Source organism: Salvelinus fontinalis, chromosome 27 (genome assembly GCF_029448725.1).
Source record: "Salvelinus fontinalis isolate EN_2023a chromosome 27, ASM2944872v1, whole genome shotgun sequence".
NCBI classification, from domain to species: Eukaryota; Metazoa; Chordata; class Actinopteri; order Salmoniformes; family Salmonidae; genus Salvelinus; species Salvelinus fontinalis.
This window is the reverse complement of record NC_074691.1, coordinates 4,353,312-4,378,494: the sequence shown is the minus strand read 5'-3', so window position 1 is coordinate 4,378,494 and position 25,183 is coordinate 4,353,312. Positions and strand designations below refer to the sequence as shown.

Below are 25,183 nucleotides of genomic sequence, written 5' to 3'. Positions count from 1 at the left end.
GTACTCCCTGTTCACTTATGACTGGACGGCCAGGCACGACTCCAACACCATGATTAAGTTTGCTGATGACACAACAGTGGTAGGCCTGATCACTGTTAACAATGAGACAGCCTATAGGGAGGAGGTCAGAGACCTGACCTTGTGGTGCAAGGACAACAACCTCTCCCTCAACGTGATCAAGACAAAGGAGATGCTTGTGGACTACAGGAAAAGGAGGGCCGAGCACGCCCCCATTCTTATCGACGGGGCTGTAGTGGAGCAGATTGAGAGCTTCAAGTTCCTTGGCATCCACATCACCAACAAACTAACATGGTCCAAGCACACCAAGACAGTTGTGAAGGAGGCATGACATGACATATTCGCCCTCAGGAGACTGAAAAGATTCGGCATGGGTCCTCAGATCCTCAAAAAGTTCTACAGCTGCACCATCGAGAGCATCCTGACGGGTTGCATCAGTGCCTGGTATGGCAACTGCTCGGCCTCCGAAAGCAAGGCACTACAGAGGGTAGTGCGTATGGCACAGTACATCACCGGGGCCAATCTTCCTGCCATCCAGGACCTCTATACCAGGCGGTGTCAGAGGAAGGCCCTAAAAATTTTCAAAGACTCCAGCCACCCTGGTCATAGACTGTTCTCTTTGCTACTGCACGGCAAGTGGTACCGGAGCGCCAAGTCTAGGTCCAAGAGGCTTCTAAACAGCTTCTACCCCCAAGCCATAAGACTCCTGAACAGCTAATCAAATGGCTACCCAAACTATTTGCACATTGACTCTGTACCGGTACCCCCTGTATATAGTCTCGCTATTGTTATTTACTGCTGCTCTTTAATTATTTGTAATTCCTATCTCCTACTTTAATAAAAAGGTATTTTCATAACTGTATTGTTGGTTAAGGGCTTGTAAGTAAGGTTTTCAATGTAGTGTCTACACCTGATGTTCGGTGCATGTGACAAATATAATTAGATTTGAAGTGCATTTAAGACTCACAAATTAATTAAGAGATGGAGGAACATATTTGATTTGGTTAACTACCAGAGGATGAAAAATGGCATTCTCCAGGGAAGCCTGAATCTGAAAATAGTATCTTACAAATAATGTTTAATATATGTAGTAGTTATGAGTCCTTACCATTAGCTGGATATTTCTTCATATTTTGTCTTTTGCACAAAGTGCAGGGCCGCTTACAATTGGCCCAGGGTCGTCATGTTAAAATAAGAATTTGTTCTTACTGACTTGTCTAGTTAATTAAATAAAACAATGCTCAGGCTCTTGTCTTCATCTTTTAAAAACTGTACTGTTGCTTTAAAATGTGTCAGGCTGCCCTGTTGTTGCTGCGCTGGAAACCCCGTACTTTCTGAATGGACCCAAGATGGCTGAACGCACACAGGGGGGGTAGTTGGCAATTATCTATGCAATATGATGGAAATTAATGTTAAATAACCTTAGTATGTGAAACATAACATTGATGGAGTTATACGATTACAGCTGGTTGATCTGCCTAATTTTGGAGTGCAAGAATACCTCGTAAGGAGAGAGACTGGTCTCTCGGCGGCCCAGAGCCAGAACATGGCGGAACACTTGGGAAAGAAATAGCTAACGTTAGCAGCTAACGGTATTATCAAGAGACACCTAGCCAGCTGATCCGAAACGTCCGGGGCTACATTGGACAACACTGGTTGTAAACGGGCAATAATATAACGGGTGCATAGTATTTGTCGCTATTTAACAATTTACTGTTTTCATAAGATGTTTAATGTAGATCGGCAGTTAGCTGACTAGCTAACTTGCTATCTAGCCCACTACGGTAGTTACAGTAGCTAGCATACAACAATCATCTCACTGTAGCTGAAGTCTGAGGATATAGCCAGGTGATCTTAGCTGAATGTTTACCATTGAAACATACTCGTCATACTTAGTTAGTCTGATTGTACTGTTTCTGGAGGAGAATGCGTACCTAACTAGTAAGTTATGTTAAACAGCGCGAGTTGATCATGCGTCGTGCATTTCTAGTCTGCGCAAGACATGTTTTGCGGAAGCCAGCTAAGGTTAGTTATCTGTAGGAAGTTACAATTAGCAAACAGCCAAACCTAAGTAATCTAGCTACTGTTTGAAAGCGAAAGTGGATCTAGTTATCCTCATACAAGGCAGTCGGTAGAGTTGCGGCGCAAGGTAAATACATCGGCGGGGGAAAGCGGTCACGACCACCTGCCAAGATGACGGATACCCGCCGCCGAGTCAAAGTTTATACTCTCAACGAGGACAGACAATGGGATGACCGCGGTACAGGACACGTCTCCTCCGGTTATGTGGAGAGGCTGAAAGGCATGTCTCTGCTGGTGCGAGCGGAGAGCGATGGTGAGTCAGGTATAAGTATTGTTACTACTATAATACTCACAACCATTGGTTTAAACTCTTTGTTCTAATCATTTCATGAATCATGTTGTTGATAATACCTAACTAGTTAGCAGTAAACAAACTATATCGTTTGTGTGAACTATTATGATAGTTTTTGTGTACTCTTATTTAGACTGTCAAAAAATGAGCCTTGCTATCTAGTGAGTGGGTGGTCCATTAAGCCCATGACATCATAAACAAGGGACTAACCCTGAATCCCCATAATGTGCACTGAAAGACGAAAAAACATAGCTAGGCTGGATCATGGAATGTCCCCCATCTCTTTCCTCCAGTTGTATTGAGCCATCACGCTGTTGTAAACTTTCTCAGTCCAAGAAGTGTCATCGCCTTGCACTTATGCCTCGTTCAAAACAACTGAACTCTAAAAAAAATAATGCTCTAGAAAAAGGCCTGAGTCCCCGAGTTGGGATTCCAAGTTGGATGACCATTCAAATAAAGTTTTCGCAACGGGAACTACATTTTTTCCAGAGTTCCCAATTGTTTTGAACGCACAGGAGTCTGAGATTTCCCAGGTCCCAGTTGTTTTGAATGTGGCATTAGATAACCACACTGTCCTCACAGCCTCCCAAAGAGGGGTTTGAGATACACAACTCCCAATTTAGCACCTCTGCTGTCCTGTTGTTGCATTAACCTGCCTCCCCTTTCGAAGTCTTTGTGCATTCTGCGAAACTGCACGTTTGTTGTTAGTGTAATAACGTACTGTGTTTTTTTTCTCGTCCCTCAGGTTCCCTACTGCTCGAGTCGAAAATCAACCCAAACACAGCCTACCAGAAACAACAGGTCAGTCACTTGCTTGAGGAACACACTTGAATACTAGCATAATGTGGTCTATGACCTGGGCCATGGTTATTAGGCACCAAATGGAAGAAACTGGGAGGAAATCCCTGGAACTGGTCACATAAGAAACGCCTGTTTGTGTTTTCAGACACCGCATGCCCTAATGAACACGTTGCTAGCGTCCCCCCCCCCTTCTCTTTTCCCTTCAGGACACATTGATAGTGTGGTCGGAGGCTGAGAACTATGACCTGGCCCTCAGCTTCCAGGAGAAGGCCGGCTGCGATGAGATCTGGGAGAAAATCTGTCAGGTTGGTAACCTTATATTCCTGTATGTTTGTGTGTAAGTTCAGTGTATAAGTTGAAGGTGAATCATGCTCAACTCTGTTTTGTGGCTAGAGGCCCCAAATCCCCTAATAATGAAGGAAAATAGGTTAGCACTCACTTGACAAAGTGACAAGATACTCAGATTTTGAAAATCAAAGTATGGTTTAAAAGTAGGATCATGCTTGTTCTTGTTTAACTCATTTCTTCATGCATTGTGTTTTGACTTGTGTCTCTCTGTTCTGTCCCTCGTGTTTTGTTATAACTCATTGGTTTGTGCATGTGATTTTTGTCTTCTGTCTCCATCCCATCTCCAACAGGTCCAGGGCAAGGACCCGTCAGTGGACATCACACAAGAGCTGGTGGACGAGTCGGAAGAGGAGCGCTTTGACGACATGTCCTCCCCTGGCCTCGAACTCCCTCCCTGCGAGCTGGGCCACCTTGAGGAGCTCGCCGAGCTCGTGGCCTCATCCCTCCCCTCCCCCTTACGCCGCGAGAAACTAGCCCTGGCTGTGGAGAACGAGGGCTACATCCGCAAGCTCCTGGAGCTCTTCCGCCAGTGCGAGGACCTGGAGAACGCCGACGGCCTCCACCACCTCTACGAGATCGTCAAGGGCATCTTCTTGCTGAACCGCACGGCCCTCTTCGAGGTCATGTTCTCTGAGGAGTGCATCATGGATGTGATTGGCTGCCTGGAGCATGACCCTGCGCTGGGCGGGTTGCCGCGGCGGCGCCACCGCGACTTCCTCACCAAGACGGCGCGCTTCAAGGAGGTCATCCCTATCGGTGACCCCGAGCTGCGGGCCAAGATCCACCAGACGTACCGCGTGCAGTACATCCAGGACATGGTGCTGCCCACGCCGTCGGTGTTCGAGGAGAACATGCTCTCCACGTTGCACTCGTTCATCTTCTTCAACAAGGTGGAGATTGTGGGTATGCTGCAGGTGAGGTCGGGGGCGTAGGGAGCATAGTAGAATACACATGCAAGTAAGGTTGGGAGGTATCCAGATTTTCATACTGTTCCGTTATCGTACTGGGAAATACGGGATTACCGTCAGTGTACACAGGGGGCGCTGTTTCTTTCCAAAAGTGTTTGTGCACAGCCATCTCTATGGAAACGCGAGAGTGTTTGGTAAGTGAGTTAAGCCACAGGTGGCACAATGAGCCAGATGTTTCACCGGATGTATAAATCTGAAGCATCGGGTTGGCGTTTCCACTCACCACCAAATATGGTGATTAGAGGAAGCCAATTGGCCGGAAGTGGGAGAAAATTTATTTTGTACGAAATTCTGCTCATTTTCTCAATACAGTTTTGTGTTCCCAAAACTAGAATTAGTTAGTTATGAACAGAGTGGAGTAAGTTTTGTAGACTTTTAAAGCAAAAAAAAAAGTGCATTGTTTAGGAGTGCAAGGGCCAATTGAGTTGTTGCACTTGCACACTTCAGAGTAGGCGTTCCCTAACGGAAATATACAAATACATGCAAGAATGCACCAATAGGATCTTGGCTCTGCCCACCATCTTGCTTATTCTTCCCACTGATTCATTTGCTCCCATTGGAAACAACAGACGTGGTCTAACTTGGCTTACTTATAAAAAATCTTTGGTTACGTTGTGTGATGGATACCTAGACAGGTTGGTTGTTTCGCAAACAAAACTGATGTGTGCACAACAATGGGGTAAAACAGACTGGGTTGGTTTAGATTGGTTTACATGTTGTCAACAGTGATCCCAGAAATGTTCCATATGCACAAATAGCTTTTCTCTCATTTTCTGTGCAACTTTTGTTTACATCCCTGTTAGTGAGCATTTCTCCTTTGCCTAGATAATACATAAACATGACAGGTGTGGCATATCAACAAGCTGATTAAACAGCATGATCATTACACAGGTGCACCTTGTGCTGGTGACAAAGGCCACTTTTAATGTGCAGATTTGTCACACAATGTAACAGATGTCTCAAGGGAGTGTGCAATTGGCATGCTGACTGCAGGAATATCAGCCAGAGCTGTTGCAAGAGAATTGAGTGTTCATTTCTCTACCATAAGCCACCCCCAACATTGTTTCAGAGAATTTGGCACTATGTCCAGCCGGCCTCACAGCCGCAGACCATGTGTATGGCGTTGTGTGAGTGAGCGGTTTGCTGATGTCAACGTTGTGAACAGAGTGCCCCATTGTGGCTGTGGGGTTATGCTATGGGCAGGCATAAGTTAAGGACAATGAACACAATTGCATTTTATCAATGGCAATTTGAATGCACAGAGATACCGTGACGAGATCCTGAGGCCCATTGTCGTGCCATTCATCCGCCTCCATCACCTCATGTTTCAGCATGATAATGCACAACCCCATGTCGCAAGGATCTGTACACAATTCCTGGAAGTTGAAAATGTCCCAGTTCTTCCATGGCATGCATAGTCAGACAGGTCACCTATTGAGCATGTTTGGGATGCTCTGGATCGACATGTATTCCAGTTCCTGCCAATATCAGCAACTTTGCACAGCCATTGAAGAGGAGTGGCACAACATTTCACAGGCCACAATCAACAGCCTGATCAACTCTATGTGAAGGAGATCGTGCTGCATGAGGCAAATGGTGGTCACACCAGATACTGACTGGTTTTGTGATCCACGGCCCTATTTAGTATTTTTTTAAAGGTATCTGCAGTGGTGTAAAAATACTGAAGCATGTTAAGTGTGTACTTTATCTACCGCTGGGTATCTGTGACCAACAGATGCATATCTGTATTCCCAGTCATGTGAAATCCATAGATTAAGAGCCAAATGAATTCATCTAAATTGACAGATTTTCCATATGAACTGTAACTCAGTAAAAACGTAAACATGTGTACTTGTCTCAGTTGTTGGTTAGCTAGGTAGCATTTTTTTTGGCCATATTAACGTTGACAGAAAATCCGTCAACACCTCAAAGCAAGAACAAGATAAAACTACGTAGCTGAAACGAGTCACCTACGATTCCCCACATGGCAGCTTCTTGTCATTTTGGCTAGCCATCTTGACAATTCAGAATCATAACAAAGCATGACCTCCGACTCCATGGATGTGCTCACATAATTTTTGTGACGTTGTCAGCCAATCCGTCTATAGCTCATGCTCATCAAGCACCAAATGGAAGAAAACGGACTGAAGCAGGAAGGCCGCAGTTGGGCATGTCCAATTTAAAAAAAATGCACATTTAAATTTTCTGTCACAAAACATTAAAAAAAAAATCTGCTGTGTGCCCTAAACAACAAGACTCTGGTTAACACGATACAGCTACACACTATGTGAAGGTCTGACTGAAACGAAACATGGTAAAACTGTCATAAGGACTTCTCAAAGGACAGATAGTACCTCCCTGTTTTTCAAAATGTTTTCTCCCATTTTGTGTCTACGGAAACAACCCCAGGGAATCGTTTAGCTGTCTCACCATGCCCATCAGTAGACCAACTGCCAAAATGTCTGAAATGAAACACTATAGTGCAGTGACGCAAGCGACAGCTAGAAGTTGCCTTCATAGGCACAGCTCTAGGATCGGCTTACCCGTTTCATACCATAGCCATTTGGGAGTCAAAACAAAAAAAATCGGCAGTATATCAGTGTCCATCTTTCATGTTCTCTTCTTTTTTTTTCTTCTCTCCCCTCCCTCGCTCAGGACGACGAGAAGTTCCTGACAGACCTCTTTGCACAGCTCACGGATGAGGCTACCGATGACGACAAGAGACACGAACTGGTACGCCACCTGACAGCAGCGCAGGCACAAATGTTTATTTTTAATACCTGACAAATATCACCACCTTCCTTACACACTGTAGTCTTTCTTCCCGGCCTTATGTAATAACACTTCAGATTTTCTGGGCTAACAATGGTAAGAAATAATACAAAATACTGCAAAGTTTCCTAAGGCCTAGAAGTGTTTGTTAGACCTATGTTTCTAGGGATGTAGCGATTCACTCGGTCTGCGTCAGTCCTCGTCGGTCCTCAGTTCCAATATTTAAGATGCAAGTGCATCGGTCTGCGGGAGCCCAATCCCATCCAAATGTAAAGCATGCATCAGTCAGAAAATAACCCATTCAAACGTTAAGAATGCGCACATCGCACACGGTGCGCGAGACAGCTGCTCATCCCAACGAGAGGTAGGCCTATCCCTGTTCTAGGCTATTTGTACACCTGCGGGGCACCTTCAGAATTGATGCTTGTGAAATGGCTTTTGCATTGTCAAATCATGGGTTTCATGGGTTTAATTCTTTGAGTGACAACCAACGTAATTTTTGCCGAGTACCTTTTCCAAATGCGCTGTAGAAAATATTTTTTTACCGGGGTTGTGTAGCCTACCGGAGTGGACACATCTCACATTCATCTGCTGATTGGGGTTTTCAATCATTAAGATTGTGTTTAGATTGTTCAGGTTCGCCATAAGATGTAGTTTTGCTTTAAACAGTGCATTTGGTTCTTCTTACACGAACAGGGTAATTTCATAAAGGCCATCAATCATTTTTGTGAGCTGTGCATGGTCACATTCATTGGTCAGAGTGGGATAAAAGACAAGGTAAAATCCAAAGTTGCATTTTATTAATTGGTTACATTTCTGAAGATATAATATGGATATAGAACTAGCTCTCAAAATGTTTCATCTGTAGAAATGTCAAGTTAATCAGTGGGTGATGGTGATTTCAGAAAAAGACTATGGGGGGGACAAAAGCCAGAATTGCCCCCAGCCCATATCTGATAGTGGGGTGGTAGATGCTCAGCCTGCCCTATGGCTCAGCTCAGGTGCCTACACACACACACACACACTGAGGGCCACGCAGCTTAAGCAGGAAGTACACTATACACTTTTGTCCCCGATTTAGCTGTCCCAGACAAGTTTTTGAGATCGGAGACAAATTCCACATGTTGCTGCCAACTTGAGACGCGCGGCCGTCACTGACACTTGTTTAATGTGATCAGGTCAGAGACGCAATCTGAGGGCTACCAATCCTGTCTTTGAGCAGTCCCAGACGTCCCGATTTCAAACCGTGCTTCTACACCTGCATTGCTTGCTGTTTGGGGCTTTAGGCTGGGTTTCTCAACAGCACTTTGAGATATCAGCTGATGTAAGAAGGGCTTTATGAATACGTTTTATTTTATCGGCACAAAATATGCAATGCTCTTGGGTTGCGCATCTCGCACTTAAACTTTTTGACAATGGTGATCAGCAATGGCCACTGAGCGTTCGCCAGAGAAGAAGCCAGTGAGGAGATGTTTCGCTTCACCCAGAATGTGTAGACTCAAGCAGGACACCAAGTATGCCTTTGTCAGTAATGTAAAGTACTTAAGTAAAAAACACTTTTAAAGTACTAAAGTAGATTTTTGGGGTATCTGTACTTTACTATATATATTTTGGACTACTTTTACTTCACTACATTCTTTAAAAAAATATTGTACTTTTTACTACATACATTTTCCCTGACACCCAAAAGTACTTGTTACATTTTGAATGCTTAGCAGGACAGGAAAATGGTAAAAGTCACACTTATCAACAGAACATTCCCTGGTCATCCCTACTGCCTCTGATCTGGGGGACTCACTAAACACACATGCTTTGTTTGTAAATTATGTCTTCATACTGAATACTGGAGTGTGCCCCTGGCTATTCGTAAATTAAAAATAACTAGAAGACACAATTGTCTTGTTTTCTTAATATAAGGATTTTTTTATTATTTATACGTAATACTTAAGTATATTTTAGCAATTACATTTACTTTTGATACTTAAGTATATTTTAAACCAAATACTTTTAATCAAGTAGAATTTTACTATGTGACTATGTGAGTCATTTTCTATTAAGGTAACTTTACTTTTACCCAAGTATGACAATTGTGTACTTTTTCATTCCACCACTGGCGTTTGTACTTGCCTTTAACCAAAGTGTCAAATTTGCAGTGTTATTCAATTCAAAATGTTGCCTACAAACTTCAACTCTGTGTCAACTGTGAATCTCTGACTGAGAACTGTTATGAGGCTGCTTTGAGCCACCACTCGTTGTTAACGTAGCTTAAAATCTAAACACATGTCCTTGTGTTCGTGAGGCAGTGTGGTGGTATGGAGAATCCTCACGACTAAGTGAAGAATCTTGTCGTGTGTCTGTGACACCCCGTCTGTCCCAGAGGGGATAGTGTGTGCACCACTACGTTCACAAGACAAAAAAAAAGTACAGGAGTGACTGTCATTTAATGTGAGAGGCTCAGCGATGTTAGGATTTTGAAAGTGGGGGTAGTGTACACGCGGAATTAGAGAAGTGATCCAGCTGCTAAGGTCCCATCGGCGGCGGATATTAATTTCAAATGGAAAAAAGAATGGGTTCATGCAGAATATCATCAATTGGTTCCCCTAATCGAACCGAATCGTTTCAAAGTAAAATGTATCGTTCCTGCATCGAAAGCCCACGGTATCTAGATGCGTATCGAATCGTTCACGAAAGGAGAGTTGCACGTCGTTACGCTTCCCGGTCCTGGGAATCCAAAGGGGTTGCGGCACATGTTTTGTTTTTCCCTTTGCGCGCGCACACACTTCGTTCAAATGGTCAACTCGTCATTAAGCCTTTCGTTAAGGGGTGTCAAACGCGCACCGTGGCGTGTTGGCAGGTTTTCCCTTGTACTTCATCAATAGTTTAAAGGTGATTGATTTGTTAGGAACTCCCGTCACCTGGCTGTCTAGGTCTTAATTGGAAACGAATTGAAAGGAAATAACAATAAGCAGCAGACCCTCGGACGTCCGTGGAATGAGTGACACCCCTGCTTAAGTTTCATCAGCTGTGTTAGTGCTAGGGCGAAAACAAAACTGGGCTTGGAGACACTAGACAATAAAAAAAATGCACATAGCAAATGAGACATGCAAATGAAGTAATTGAGGATGCCAAAAAGTCTTACTTAGGATTGTCCTATTTTATGTAACCTTTATTTAACTAAGCAAGTAGGTTAAGGAATTCTTATTTACAATGGCCAAACCCGGACGACGCTGGGCCAATTGTGCACCGCCCTTTGGGACTCCCAATCACGGCCGGTTGTGATACATTTTACATTTACATTTAAGTCATTTAGCAGACGCTCTTATCCAGAGCGACTTACAAATTGGTGCATTCACCTAATGACATCCAGTGGAACAGCCACTTTACAATAGTGCATCTAAATCTTTTAAGGGGGGGGGGGGGGGGCAGAAGGATTGCTTTATCCTATCCTAGGTATTCCTTGAAGAGGTGGGGTTTCAGGTGTCTCCGGAAGGTGGTGATTGACTCCGCTGTCCTGGCGTCGTGAGGGAGTTTGTTCCACCATTGGGGTGCCAGAGCAGCGAACAGTTTTGACTGGGCTGAGCGGGAACTGTACTTCCTCAGTGGTAGGGAGGCGAGCAGGCCAGAGGTGGATGAACGCAGTGATACAGCCTGGATTGGAACCAGAGTGTCTGTAGTGACGTCTCTAGCACTGAGATACAGTAGACCGCTGCGCCACTCGGGCGCCCAGTTAGTTAGCCAATGACTAACACAAAGCATTGTTTCCCCCGCAGGTGAACTTCCTAAAGGAGTTCTGCGCCTTCTCACAAACGTTACAACCTCAAAACAGAGACACCTTCTTCAAGACTCTGTCAAACATGGGAATTCTCCCTGCACTCGAGGTTATACTGGTGAGTGCCCACACACACAAGCCCTAGCCCCTGCCTCATAACCCCTAGGCACGTGTGTAAATTCCACCTAGCCTATTTGAGGGCAAGGTGGACCTTATTGCTTCTACCAATTACCTACACAGTTATTTAAGATCTACATGGATGGAATATTGTACTCAAACTCACTGCTTTGTATTTCTTAGCTGTCTTTTACGATGTTATTCTTCGTATTCGATTCCGTTCTCTTCTGCGACTGATGTCGTGTGTGTGTGTGCGTGCGTGCCATCAGGGGATGGATGATGTGCAGGTGCGCGGCGCGGCCACCGATATCTTCTCCTACCTGGTGGAGTGCAACCCCTCTATGGTACGAGAGTTTATCATGCAGGAGTCCCAGCAGAATGACGACGTGAGTACAGCGCTCACCTATACCTGCTGCATCCCTCCCATAGGCAGTAGCACAACAGAGATAGGAATCTGAGTTTTAGACTATGGACATGGGACATATATTAAATGCAACAAAACAAACGGACTTCTGTAGGCTAAAGACAGACATATTTTGGCAGGTAAGATGTCTTTTTCACCAGCCACATTGGTCACACAGTGGTCACACAGTCAAGTATGATCGCATTTATCATGAAATATATGCTACAGGAGCTGTTTTCAAAGTATTTTGATGATGAGTGCAGTTTTTTGTTTCATCGCTGGTAAATTAATCTCCGTCAAAGAACTACGAATCCTATATAGCCTATCCCATCGCGCACTGCAATCTCACAGGCACAAACGGGTCTTTTACCATGGTAACCTCGCTCACTTAAAGGGACGGGTGAACATTTTTGTCTCTGATATTTTGGTTCAAAGAAACAAAAAATGTAATTAAATAATATAGCACATTTACTTATTACTAGAAATGCATGTTATTGTTTTAGATACATCACAGAGCATGCTCATCAGTTTTGTTGGTTTAATTATAGGGAGATATTTTAACATTTTAGCTGGTAAAAAAAATCTGAGTGTCTGGTAGATTTTATAATCTACCTGCCACAGTGGCTTGTGAAACAAAAGGTACATTTTAGGCCCTGAATGTAAATGCTGCTTGTGTGTGCTAAAGCACATCAGACATTTACAGTATTCATCTAGGCCTAAATTAAAATGTATGTAAACATGCAATCAATATGTATTATAAAGGTAAGTGGATTTTTAAGTTAAATATTTCAGTGTTCTGATCAGGGATCTACCTCCATTCCCAAAGTGTTCATATCTCTGAGGTCCTACCGTATGGTAATTTAAGCAGTTTCTATAGAACATCTGGCTTCTGCCCTTGGAGGCGTTGCAGTCTGACTGTATGTCGCCAAGCCTGAGGAGCGGAGCGTGACAGGGCTTAATGTAGGTGCCACAATACTTGACCTTTCCATAGGAAAACACAAAGCAAACTAAACGCTTTGGTCCTTTCAAAAAAATAACTGCTTGATGTCAAATGTAATGTACCTATAGCTTGGAAAATAAACAAATGTGATTCTGGGTGACGACGTAAGGCGTCTTATTTTCAACATTAGGATTGTATTCCTCTGAAATGTTGTCTGCTTCATGTTTTGTTTCTTTGCCAAGAAACCTTTTTGAGTATCGCAATCTGAGTTTCGCAATCTGACAACCCTACCTGGTTTTAGAACAGTGTGGCTCGGAGTTATTGACAGAACAATCACATGACCATCTGAGAAAAGAGAACTTCTTGCACTCCTTTTTTTAATTTTATAAACACGAAAGGACCTTTCTGCCATTGAAATCTTTGGGAGGGCCATCTTAGCATTTCAGTTAAAAAGTATATTTTGTGGAATTTATTTTCTTCATCGTTTGAGCCAATCAGTTGTGTTGCGACATGGTATACAGAAGATAGCCCTATTTGGTAAAAGACCCAAGTCCATATTATGGCAAGAACAGCTCAAATAAGCAAAGCGAAACTTTGCTTTAAGACATGAAGGACAGTCAAACCTGAAAACTTCAAGCGCAGTCGCAAATCGCAAAACCGTCAAGCGCTATGACGAAGCTGGCTCTCATGAGGACCGGCACAGGACAGGAATACCTACAGTTACCTCTGTTGCAGAGGATAAGTTCATTAGTTAACTGCACATCAGATTGCTGATTGCTTATTGCATTTTTTTCTTTCAATTTAACTTTTTATTCAACTAGTCAAGTCAGTTAAGAACACATTCTTATTTACAATGACAGCCTACTGGGGAACAGTGGGTTAACTGCCTTGTTCAGGGGCAGAACAACAGATTTTTACCTTGTCAGCTCGGGATTCGATCCATCAACTTTTCGGTTACTGGCCCAACGCTCTAACCACTAGGCTACCTGCCACCCACATATCTCAATATCAACTGTTCAGAGGAGACTACGTGAATCAAGCCTTCATGGTCGAATTGCTACAAAGAAACCACTACTAAAGGACACTAATAATAAGAAACTTGCTTGGGCCAAGAAACACGAGCAATGGACATTAGACGGATGGAAATCTGTCTTTTTGGTCTGATGAGTCCAAATTTGTGATTTTTGGTTCCAACCGCTGTGTCTTTGTGAGACGCAGAGTAGGTGAACGGATGATCTCCGCATGTGTAGTTCCCACAGTGAAGCATGGATGTGGTGTGAGGGTACTTTGCTGGTGACACTGTCAGTGATTTATTTAGAATTCAAGGTATGCTTAACCAGCATGGCTACCACAGCATTCTGCATTGATACGCCATCCCATCTGGTTTGCGCTTAGTGGAACTGTCATTTGTTTTTCATCAGGTCAATGACCCAAAGCACACCTCCAGACTGTAAGGGTTATTTGACCAAGGAGAGTGATGGAGTGCTGAATCAGATGACCTGGCCTCCACTATCACCTGACCTCAACCTAATTGAGATGGTTTGGGATGTTTTGGACTGCAGAGTGAAGGAAAAGCAGCCAACAAGTGCTCAGAATATGTGGGAACTCCTTCAAGCATTCCTCATGAAGATGGTTGAGAGAATGCAATTTGTCTGTGAATTCTGAAAAGCTATCCAGATATAGTTCCGAAGGGGTGTGTTTTTAGGGAGTGATATTGGTTCTTGTAGAATCCATTTAATTTCCTAAACAATAAAGTTGTTCGTGTTCTTAGCTCCATCCTTTGAAAACAAACACGTGAAAAGATTCTGGGGATGAGCATGCACATATTCAATATGTACCCATTGTTCCTCTTTCGTGCATTTAACAATATGACGCAAGTAAAAGCCTTGGGTGGTGAGTTTTTTAGAATTTTAAATCTATAAGGTTAAAATCGCCCTCAGATTTAGGGACATGTAAAACTTTCCTATTTATTCTGAGTTTTATGAAGTCTCTTATGGCAGAGTATTTTTTTTAAGTGTTTTTCGGTGGGGTAATTGGTACTACTGAAAATAAGTATTAACTTTTGGGAGCCATGCCATTCTAGAGGTTTGTTCCGCATGTACGTTTGATGGGGATTTTTCCATTTAATTATATCTGCTTTCATGTCGGATGTCGTTGTTTTTAATGAGACAATGATGGCAATTTTGTGGTTTTACCTTTGACGTCTCACACAGATGTTAGCCCTCATGAACAGTCTTCACCTTAGAGTCTAGCTAAGAAGTTTTGAGGTTTAAAGTACCATATTCATTCAGTTTGGAATTCTGGACATAAGAGCATGCTTTTCAAACCAGCCAGCCAGGCAAACTACCCAGCAACAAAGGGTAGTCCACAAATTTTCATGCCGTCCGGGGTGTCTTCCTACGAGTCGCCTATGTGTTTTGAATGCTAGTGGTGAATTTTCTTCTAGACTCTGATCTTCAGTCATTTTTACATTTCCCCCACCAATGGTCCCTTCGTGTCTCTCCCAGGACATCCTGCTGATCAACCTGATCATCGAGCACATGATCTGTGACTCGGACCCGGAGCTGGGCGGCGCCGTGCAGCTGATGGGTCTGCTACGCACCCTGGTGGATCCTGAAAACATGATGGCCACCGCCAATGTGAGTAGAGCGGCTCGCTTCTTACCTCTGACCTTTTCCTTTACCCCTTTCACGCTGATAACATGCTGGTCATGGCCAATGTAAGTCTAACACTGCCCTCTCACCCCCCCTGAGAGAGTGGCTGGAATTCGAATTGACCCTTAGCTCCTAGTCCTTGGGCAGGATTTAAATCCCACCAGACATACTTCCTACAGGCTCCGCTACTGTTTTGTGAATCGGCACCACACCTAGGGCTTCGCACAGAGATTTCGCTGCATGCCATCATTTGCAACTAAGGAGATCACTTGGTAGAGTGGACACCCAACCCAAGTTACTCCCTAGGCACTTCCATCAGGTCATGTGTGTTTCGGTGAAACTCTTTTCACTTGGAGTGTTTGCAGCTCATGGTTTGACTCTCCTCCTGCAGAAAACGGAGAAGACCGAGTTCCTGAGCTTCTTCTACAAGCACTGCATGCACGTCCTCTCTGCTCCTCTGCTGGCCAACACCACGGATGACAAACCCAGTAGAGGTGTGTTCATCGGTCCCCTGTGTGTGTGCAGAGAAACAATGTTTTACCTGCTTCCAAATAAACCAGAAATACAGTATAAGATATGTGTGTGAGTGCCCTGTTATTGGCAGGATGACTGACACACTCACTTAAAGTTGTATACACAGTGTCTGATGCGACCAGGGACAATTTAGCGTTCTGTCACACCTACGCGCATGCACGCACACCTGAGATGAGCCACTGTATGTCAGTGCTCTGAGTGAATGAATGACCTCTTACACAAGTATACACACACACACCATATGAGCCGCTGTATGTCTGTGTGAGTGCTTCACGATTGTTCTGAACACACACACACACACACACACACACACACACACACACACCACACACACACACACACACACGCACACCATATGAGCCGCTGTATGTCTGTGCGAGTGCTTCACGATTGTTCTGAACACACACACACCGTTAATCCCCTCCCTGTATCCCCTCCAGATGACTTCCAGACGTCTCAGCTGCTGGCGCTGATCCTGGAGCTGCTGACGTTCTGCGTGGAGCACCACACCTACCACATCAAGAACTACATCATCAACAAGGACATCCTCCGTAGGGTGCTGGTGCTCACTGCCTCACAGCACGCCTTCCTGGCCCTCTGTGAGTACTCTATACACACACGACATAACGTTCAGCTCGCCAATAACCCGGGCCCACATTGTCACTATATCCTCACCAAGCCTGTGTTGTATCTTTCTGCATCACCACCACACTCTAGACCTTTAAAAACGCCATCTCCTGTCCTTTTCTCTCTGATTTCCCCCAACGCACTTTTCGAATATCACACACACATTTGCTGAGTGTCTCTCTCTGTGCTGACACTCAGGGCAGAACTGTAATGTCTGCACACTGTACGCGTTGGTCGGGAACATTGTTTCTGTATCAACTTGATCGCGCCGGAAAAGTCGAACGTGTGTGTGAAACTCTCCTCCAGGCGCACTGCGCTTCATGCGGCGGATCATCGGGCTGAAGGACGAGTTCTACAACCGCTACATCATGAAGAACTTCCTGTTTGAGCCGGTGGTCAAGGCCTTCCTCAGCAACGGCGCCCGCTACAACCTCATGAATTCCGCCATCATCGAGATGTTTGAATATGTCCGCGTGGTGAGCATTTCTTCGCTTCCAATGTCTCCTGTGTTTTGTGTTTGAGCTTTTCTTGTACAATTTTTGACCAATATCACACCTGCTTAGACAGAGGAAAAGCTGAGCAAGAATGGTATGGTCTTCCTCTCTCTCTCTCTCTCTTCCCTTTCCTCCTCTATACACTACCGTTCTCCCCAGGAGGATGTGAAGTCCCTGACGGCCCACATAGTGGAGAACTACTGGAAGGCCCTGGAGGATGTGGACTACGTGCAAACCTTCAAAGGGCTGAAGCTGCGGTATGAACAGCAGAGGGAGAGGCAGGACAACCCCAAACTGGACAGGTTCATATATTGTTTTTGTGTTTGTTTATTGTCGCGTGTCCATTGCACCTCTGGGATGAGAGATGCCACTCTAAGACTGAGAGGGAAGGGTGGTGGGAGGGTTGGATGGATAGATGAAATACATGTTCTGCTAGTGATGTTTGGGGTTGGTAGTGGGCATTCTAGCTGTAGGTCTGGAATGGCTGCCATTAGCTCCAGGATGAGTGGGTTGTTGTCTTTGGTTTTAAACGAATCCAATTTGCTAGTGATGCGGGCTTCTTTTGGCTCGACTCAAGCTGATTGGCTTTATGCATGATTGTCCATTTTTTGTACATTTGGAATCCACGAGTTTCCATCAATTTGCTATCCCTTTTGTGTCTGTAACTCAGCTCTACAGTCATGCTCAAGTTGAACGGTTTGCCACCTCTCCTCACACAGCATGCGGTCGATCCTGAGGAACCACCGGTTCCGGCGTGATGCGCGAACGCTGGACGACGATGAGGAGATGTGGTTCAACGCGGACGAGGAAGAGCTTGAGGACTGCGAGGCGGTGGTGCCCCCCTCGGACAACAAGATCACCAAAGCGAGCGGTGGCACCGCCGAGAATGAAGACCTCATGGACCCCATCAGCAAGTTCATGGAAAGGAAGAAACGTAGGTCGCAGGGAAAGAACGCATGGATTACTGACACGAACTGGGTCAAATACATATGTTGAAGTGCTGTTTTTTAAGGGGAGTTTAGATGCGCTTGTTTTGGTTTGGAATTTATGCTTTTTGTACTTGTACTTTTTTTCGGTGCTCTGTGGAAATGAAGTGAAGTGCATTTGAAGGATGCTGATATACTCTGTACAGAGAAAAAAATAAGTTGTCTTGCGTCTTTAGAAAAAAGTAAAACTGACAGTCCACAACTGTCTGGATCTCTGTCTTTCTGTCCCACAGTGAAAGACTCCGATGACAAGGAAGTCCTGGGCAAGTCCAGTAGTCTGTCAGGCCGCCAGAGCCCCAGCTTCAAACTCTCCTTCTCCGGCTCCACCACCAAGACCAGCCTGTCCAGCCCGCCCGCATCGCTGCGCCCCGGCTCGCCTGGGTCAGGGGCCAAGGGCTCGCCCCCGACAGCAGCCACAGTCACCACAAAGGTGGGTAGTAGCACCCGACTAGTCTCCACGGGGACCTGGGTTGTGTTCATTAGGGCACAACGGAGAACATTTCAAATGTGAATTAGTTATTGGACAGTTCTCGTTTGTCTGTTTATTTCATTCTGTGCCTAAGAATGGGATGATTGTTTGGGGGTCGGAGTTTAGGTCTTACAAAAACACAGGGATCGTTTACCCAAAGTATAAAATTTACGTATTTTGTTTCCTTACCTTGAAATCAGTCCGGAGAAGGACAGACTGCAATCCACACTTTGGGTTTGTTTACCGAACCACTGCTAACAACCATTAACTTTTAACATTTGCAAATGAAAAACCAGTAGAAGTCAATTTACCCCAATCGCACGCTCCCTCTGAACTTGAGACATCTGTGACATTGTGTTACGTAACAATTCTACTGCCAGTGTTTGTCTATGGAGATTGCATGGCGGTGTGCTCGATTTTATCCACCTGTCAGCAACAGTTGTGGCTGAAATAGCCGAATCCGCTAATTTGAAGGGATGTCCACATGTATGTGGACGGTGCATTCGGAAAGTATTCAGACCCCTTGACTTTTGAAACATTTTGTTACGTACAGCCCTATTCTAAAATGGATCAAAACAAATGTATCATCAATTTACACACAATACCCCATAATGACAAAGCAAAAACAGTTTTGCTTTAAAAAAAATGTATTTACATAATTTTTCAGACCCTTAAAATTGAGCTCAGGTGAATCCTGTTTCCTTTGATCATACTTGAGATCCTTTTAAACAGTTAGAGTTTAATGTCTGTGATAGGAGAGAGCTGAGAATGGATCAACATTGTAGTTACTCCACAATACTTACCTAAATGACAGAGTGAAAAGAAGGAAGCCTGTACAGAAGAAAAATATTTCAAAACGTGTATCCTGTTAACATATATCTTGAATAACGTTCCAACCGGAGAATTACATTGACTTCAGATGAGCGATGGAACGGAGCTGCCTCTCACGTGAACGCGCGTGGTCAAAGAATGTTCACCTCATGGCAGTGGTGACTCATTCCTGTCTCCTTTGGCCCCCGTTCACATTAGTCATCAGACAAAGTTCTACAGACTGTTGACATCTAGTGGAAGCCGTAGGAAGTGAATACTCATTCATATCTCGCTGTGATTTCAATGGGATCTTGGTTGAAACTCGACCAGCCTCAGAATTTCCACTTCCTGTTTGGATTTTTCCTCAGGTTTTTGCCTGCCAAATGAGTTCTGTTATACTCACAGACATAATTCAAGCAGTTTTAGAAACGTCAGGGTGTTTTCTATCCAATACTAATAATAATATGCATATATTAGTAACTGGGAATGAGGAGCGGGCCGTTTACTCTGGGCACCTTTCATCCAAGCTACTCAATACTGCCCCTGCAGCCATAAGAAGTTAACAATAAGGACCTAAAGTAAAACTGCAAAAAAAAAAAGTGCAGATTTTAACTTTGTCCTGAATACAAAGTGTTATGTTTGGGGCAAATCAAACAACACATTACTGAGTACCACTCTTCATATTGTCAAGCGTAGTGGTGTCTTCATGTTATGTGTATGCTTGTCATCGGCAAGGACTAGGGAGTTTTTGGGATAAAAATTAACGGAATAGAGGTAAGCACAGGCAAAATCATAGAGGAAAACCTGGTTCAGTCTGCTTTCCAACAGACACTGGAAGACAAATTCACCTTTCAGAAGGACAATAACCTAAAACACAAGGCCAAATATACACTGGATTTGCTTACCAAGATGACTTTGAATGTTCCTTAGTGGGCTAGTTACAGTTTTGACTTAAATCAGCTTGAAATTCAATGCTAAGATTTTAACATTTTGAATTCAGGCTGTGACGCAATTTTTGGGGGAATAAGTCAATGGGTATGAATACTTTCTGATGGCCCTATGTGTATATACTGTGTGTGTGTGTTTATATTTAAACTCAGCAAAAAAAGAAACGTCCCTTTTTCAGGACCCTGTCAATCAAAAATATTTCGTAAAAATTGCAAATAACTTCACAGATCTTCATTATAAAGAGTTTAAACACTGTTTCCCATGCTTGTTCAATGAACCACAAACAATTAATGAACATGCACCTGTGGAATGGTCGTTAAGACACTAACAGCTTACAGACGGTAGGCAATTAAGGTCACAGTTATGAAATGTAGGACACTAAAGAGGCCTTTCTACTGACTGAAAAACACCAAAAGAAAGTTGCCCAGGGACACTGCTCATCTGCGTGAACGTGCCTTGGGCATGCTGCAAGGAAGCATAAGGACTGCAGATGTGGCCAGGGCAATAAATTGCGATGTCTGTACTGAGACGCCTAAGACAGCGCTACAGGGAGACAGGACGGACAGATGATCGTCCTCGCAGTGGCAGACCACGTGTAACAACACCTGCAGGATCGGTACATCCGAACAGGATCGGTACATCCGAACATCACACCTGCGGGACAGGTACAGGATGGCAACAACTGCCCGAGTTACACCAGGAACGTACAATCCCTCCATCAGTGCTCAGACTGTACGCAGTAGGCTGAGAGAGGCTGGACTGAGGGCTTGTAGGCCTGTTGTAAGGCAGGTCCTCACCAGACATCACCGGCAACAACGTCGCCTATGGGTACAAACCCACCATCGCTGGACCAGACAGGACTGGCAAAAAGTGCTCTCCACTGACGAGTCGCGGTTTTGTCTCACCAGGGGTGATGTTCGGATATGCGTTTATCGTCCAAGGAATGAGCGTTACACTGAAGCCTGTACTCCGGATCGAGGTGGAGGGTCCGTCATGGTCTGGGGGCGGTGTGTCACAGCATCATCGGACTGAGCTTGTTGTCATTGCAGGCAATTTTAACGCTGTGCGTTACAGGTAAGACATCCTCCCTCATGTGGTACCCTTCCTGCAGGCTCATCCTAACATGATCCTCTAGCATGACAATGCCACCAGCCATACTGCTCGTTCTGTGCGTGATTTTCTGCAATGGAATGTCAGTGTTCTGCCATGGCCAGCAAAGAGCCCGGATCTCAATCCCATTGAGCAGGTCTGGGACCTGTTGGATCGGAGGGCGAGGGCTAGGGCCATTACCCCCAGAAATGTCCGGGAACTTGCAAGTGCCTTTGTGGAAGAGTGGGGTAACATCTCACAGCAAGAACTGGCTTATCTTATGCAGTCCACGAGGAGGAGATGCACAGCAGTACAAAATACAGCTGGTGGCCACACCAGATACTGACTGTTACTTTTGATTTTGACCCCCCCATTTGTTTAGGGACACATAATTCCATTTCTGTTAGTCACATGTCTGTGGAACTTGTTCAGTTTATGTCTCCAGTTGTTGAATCTTGTTATGTTCATACAAATATTTACACATGTTAAGTTTGCTGAAAATCAATGCAGTTGACAGTGAGAGGACGTTTCTTTTTTTGAGGAGTTATATATATATGTGTGTGTGTGTGTGTGTTTACACATACACTACCGTACAAAGTTTCGGGTCACTTAGAAATGTCCTTGTTTTTGAAAGAGAGAAAAAATGTCCATAAAAATAATTGATCACAAATACAGTGTAGATGTCGTTAATGTTATAAATAACTATTCTGATCAAGTTGACTATTTTTAAATGGACAAAAAAATAGCTTTTCTTTAAAAGAACAAGGTCATTTCTAAGTGAACCCAAACTTTTGAACCTGTGTGTGTGTGTATAGGTTTTCACTCAAGGATTTCAATGGCTGAAAAGTAATTGAAGTCCTCTTAAGGGGCTGATTCTGATGAGAATCAGATATCAGTTTGGGGGCCCCAAGACAGTAGCGTCCAGGCCTTAAGTTTTTTAGAGCTCTGTTATAGTAAAGAGTTAAGTAGTTGTTTTCTGTAAGAAATATAATCGAAATCAGATCTGAATACATGAATGACCCCGCCCCCACTTTCGCTCTCTCTCACTCTTTCTTAGGTGGGGCTGGTGGACTACCCCGATGACGACGAAGAAGACGAAGAGGATGTGGGTGGCGAGAGTAAAGAAGAGACTCCGCCCTTGTCCAAGAAGTCCAAGCTTAGCTCCTAATAAAAATCAATTGTCAATGACTACTTTCCACCGATCCCACGATAGACTCAACACCGGATGGAACAAAATCTGCTCAAACTGTTAAAACAAATAAATGAACCCCCCCCCCTTGGTTTTCCATGGGTGCTTCTGTTAAGGAGTGGGCTATGGATGGGAACGCATCTCCTCGAACTAATCCCAATATACAAGTGCCAATCGGGAGGCTGCAGAGCTAGGAGCGAACGAACTGAAAAGAGAAAGGCGGAGAGAGAAGACTATTACCGATAACGGCGTCAGATAAACGGGGCAGACTGACGATTTGTAATCCAACAAAGCTAAAATACAGCGGGAAATGACCACATAAATACACACATTCATCCACACACACAGATTTAAACCACAAAGAGCTTGCGTGCTCGGACCATGACCCACTGCCCCACCCCAAACCCCCCCACTCAGGGAAGGACATCACAGCGACCCCCCCCCCCCCCCCCCCTCCAATGGGGCTGACCAATCAGATGCAGAACCACTCACCCCCTACACTGACTTCTCCACCCACTTCTGTTAATTTCTCTCTTCTCCCTCCACTTCTCCCCCCCCATTCTCATTTTTTGAATTTTTTTAATGTTGTTTAAAAAAAAAAGATGCTAGTTTCTAGGACCAGACGGGAGACTGCAGACCGACGGGGCGAAATCGCTGTCGTTGTTTTTCATTTTGATGATGATGTCATCAGTGCTGTCGTCGTCGCTCAGCGGAAGTTCTTCCTCAATAGAGAAAAGCCAGCTGTTAATTCCCCCCCCCCCTTTTTAATCACTCTCTCGCTCTTCTGTTTTTGTAAATGACAACAGAGACCTGCCTTTACATGTTCAGGAACTTTTCAGTCTCACCTGAACAGGTTTTTAAAGACCGCAGTAGGTCGAGCTAGTTTTACCCTTTTTTTTTTTTTGCCCCTTTGAAACTGCAGATTTTTTGGGGAAATAATTTGTAATCCTGTCTTGATTAAAGATTGAGTGGAATTCTAGATGTGATCGATTTTTATCATATCTTCACATTTTTTTTCCGTTTTCTTTAACGTTGTTGTTCAGAAATATTTGGGACCATTAAAAATGATCTTGCTGTATGATGTCCTACCTTTTGTGCTGGCGAGACTGAAATTGTGTTCTCTGCACTGCTATGTTGCTGTAGCCTGGTTCCCAGTTCTGTTTGTGCTGTCTTGCCTGCTCCTATAGTGGCGTGACAATGACCGTCAGAATCGGCAAGACGACGCAAGCAGATTTGAGACAAGGCAAATGTTTTTCAATGTTCGCGAGCTGATTTTTCACTTTACATTTTTCATTTTTTGGGATGTTGAAAGGTCTAGTAGAATGTTTTATTGTGAATGGGACGTTTTTATGATTCATGAACCCATTTTTAGCATTTTTGTAATGGTTTGACTTGATAATGAGGTCAGTTCACTTGTTCTATCTTTTTACAAGGGTGAACCTCAGTTGTTGTCTGCACTGTCTCCACCAGGTGGTGCACTCGTATCACACAATACATGGGAAAGAGAAGAAACGTGGCTGTAAGTACTGTAAGGTCTTGAGGTGCGCCGTTTGTCCGTTCCGTGTTTGTGCACCGGTTTTCTTTCTTTATAATTTATGACGGTTCAGAATTCTACCAAAGTTTGTCATCACTAAAGTTCTACCAAAGCGCAACATTTTTTATATTTTCAATTTTGCAGGGAGTCTATGGGTGAGTTTAATGCTATAAATTCTATTCATCCCCAAGGTGAAATTATTGATGGTATCTACAATTTTTTTTTAAATGGTAAAACCAAGGATAGACGTTTGACTGACCATTTATATTTATGCTAAACATCGATTAGTCATGTCTCCTTCCACATTTCTATCTGCCTCGGGAGGTGCTGGAAGAATTCCCAAAAGCAAACGGCGACCTTAGCGCAGGCCTGCTATCAAACCTCTGCTATTAATTAAAACCATTTGATTTAAACCCATCTGATCCCCAGAGGCTCAGCAGGCCCCGATTCACTGATTCACGCTGCCTATTTAAAACTCCATTCACTACAAAGCCTTTTACAGACTTTGAAGACAAACTTTTCAAAATTGCCCCCCACCACCACCAATGCTATGTCTATTCCCCAGCATGATGGTGTCAGTGTTTGAGTGACTGGGTGTTCTCCCTCGACTCCCTACCGGACTGGAGCGAGAGGAGCAGTCTGGTAGTAGCCAAGTGATGCCAGGTCTACTCGTTCGAAAGGCATGCCATCCCAACGCAAGGTTTTTGCCAAGACTCTTGCCCCCTTGCGTTGCCCGCCTGTGTGTCTGCCAGCCTGAAGGCATCCCCACTGGCGGAACTGCTAGCGTTTCTGTGGACTTCCTGGCGTGCCGCTGTATACCCTCTTTGGCAGCTCTTTTGATTGGCACGACACCCATCTTCTCCTGCCTTGCTGCCTCCAGTCTGATCAGGAGACGTTCGATAGTTTGACGTGTCGAGGATGAACAAGAACAGGAGTGCATGTAACCCACAACACTACATAACTGGTTCACTCGAACACTATCTCCTACGCCCCTTAGACCAGTGCTTTTCCCCTAATTTCCAGGTGGGCCCCCAAAGCAACATCCAGGCCCTTGTCTGGCTTCACAATTATCAATTGTAGCCAATGTCTTTCAGGCGGGGCAAAACGGGTGGATGCAACAGTGTACACTTATGGTCAGATCATCATCCTGTATCCAAATTACCCGAGCGGGGGTCCACATACTTTTGGTAATGTAGCGTATCCTCATAATTCCCTTGCCAATAGGTTTGAAGACGTGGACTCATGGGTTCCTGCTGAGGGAAATGTAAGCAAATGTTACTCTCATTTGGTTGAGGTGAAACTAGATGATCATACGAAGTGCTATTATGACACTGGTAAT

At 44.3% G+C, this 25,183-nt stretch overlaps 1 protein-coding gene across 5 annotated transcripts; it reads left to right on the top strand.

Annotated features, from left to right (window-relative positions):
- Positions 1-1,336: 1,336 nt before the first annotated feature.
- On the top strand, positions 1,337-23,388 carry LOC129824883 (serine/threonine-protein phosphatase 4 regulatory subunit 3-like). Of its 5 annotated transcripts, XM_055884427.1 has the most exons (16): positions 1,337-2,362; positions 3,138-3,193; positions 3,400-3,498; positions 3,832-4,455; positions 7,165-7,242; positions 11,052-11,168; positions 11,437-11,553; positions 15,018-15,149; positions 15,556-15,658; positions 16,139-16,297; positions 16,632-16,801; positions 16,979-17,121; positions 17,539-17,753; positions 18,039-18,235; positions 18,475-18,508; positions 22,179-23,388. In XM_055884427.1, exons 1-16 carry the CDS (start codon positions 2,212-2,214, stop codon positions 22,202-22,204), a joined length of 2,421 nt encoding a protein of 806 aa, XP_055740402.1. In that variant the 5' UTR covers positions 1,337-2,211; the 3' UTR covers positions 22,205-23,388. The 5 variants fall into 5 exon arrangements, with proteins under 5 accessions (XP_055740402.1, XP_055740400.1, XP_055740399.1 ...); XM_055884425.1 differs by lacking the exon at positions 18,475-18,508 and having other exon boundaries at positions 1,337-2,353; XM_055884424.1 differs by lacking the exon at positions 18,475-18,508 and having other exon boundaries at positions 16,982-17,121.
- Positions 23,389-25,183: the final 1,795 nt, after the last annotated feature.